The sequence below is a fragment of the Stegastes partitus genome, unplaced genomic scaffold, assembly GCF_000690725.1.
Source record: "Stegastes partitus isolate 25-593 unplaced genomic scaffold, Stegastes_partitus-1.0.2 Scaffold1697, whole genome shotgun sequence".
Taxonomy (NCBI): domain Eukaryota; kingdom Metazoa; phylum Chordata; class Actinopteri; family Pomacentridae; genus Stegastes; species Stegastes partitus.
The window spans coordinates 17,116-17,891 of NW_007579428.1; the positions used below are offsets into that span (position 1 = coordinate 17,116).

Consider the following 776-nt stretch of genomic DNA (forward strand, 5'->3'; position numbering starts at 1 on the left):
CAAAGAGACAAACAACGACCACAAACATTGACGATCTAGGAAACATGTTTTCTTGATAACATCTCAGATTATTTCCTACTTTCGTCACAGCGGACGCCTCTCCAGCCGACGTCGCAGTCACACGATCCGTCGCCTTTCAGTCCTTCGCTGCAGCGTCCGTTGTTGCAGTCGCATTCTGCTCAGAGAACACAGAGAACACAGAGAACAAGAGAACTGTGTTTATTCACCAGGAGGAGGTAGAACGTTATCTACGACTATGTCAGAAACGTGTTTGTTGTTTCCAGTATTTCACAGGTTTTTTTGGTTTTGTTTTTTTTACAGGAGATTTTTTATTGTGCACAACAAATGCATGAATGTATTTTAAAAGTCTTTTAATATAATTTTTTTTTTTTTCAATTTTCTTAATTTTGTTTTGCAGTTTTCCTGATTTACTGATGTGTTTCGGATATTTTTTAAAAATACAGAGAAATCTGTAAAATTACTTTCGAAAAACACTGTTAAAAAAAAATTAACCGGGGCTCGGTTAAGTTCAGTGTTCTGTCATACTGACGCTGGTCGCAGTGGACTCCGTATTTCCCGCTCTGGCAGGTCTCGCACGCCGTTCCGCTGAATCTGGGCCCACACTGACAGACTCCGGTACCGTTGATTCCGTCCAAACACACTCCGTTACCGAAGCAGGGCTGGGCCTTTGGACCGGGACACGGCTCGCAGTGTTTCCCGAAAAACCCTCCACAGCAGCGCCGCTCCTGAAGCACAGCACATCGTCAGGGGGTTCT

At 43.9% G+C, this 776-nt stretch overlaps 1 protein-coding gene across 1 annotated transcript in view; it reads right to left on the reverse strand.

Moving 5' to 3' along the window:
- The window catches only part of stab2 (stabilin 2), a gene marked incomplete at its 3' end in the record, with an annotated part of 37,868 nt that overhangs the window by 17,083 nt on the left and 20,009 nt on the right, over nt 1-776 (reverse strand). Inside the window, exons 37-38 of the mRNA XM_008301677.1 lie at nt 551-746; nt 80-175 (exon numbers count right to left, since the gene is read on the reverse strand). Of these exons, the coding sequence (XP_008299899.1) occupies nt 80-175; nt 551-746 (292 nt within the window). The remainder of the gene's footprint in view (nt 1-79; nt 176-550; nt 747-776) is intronic.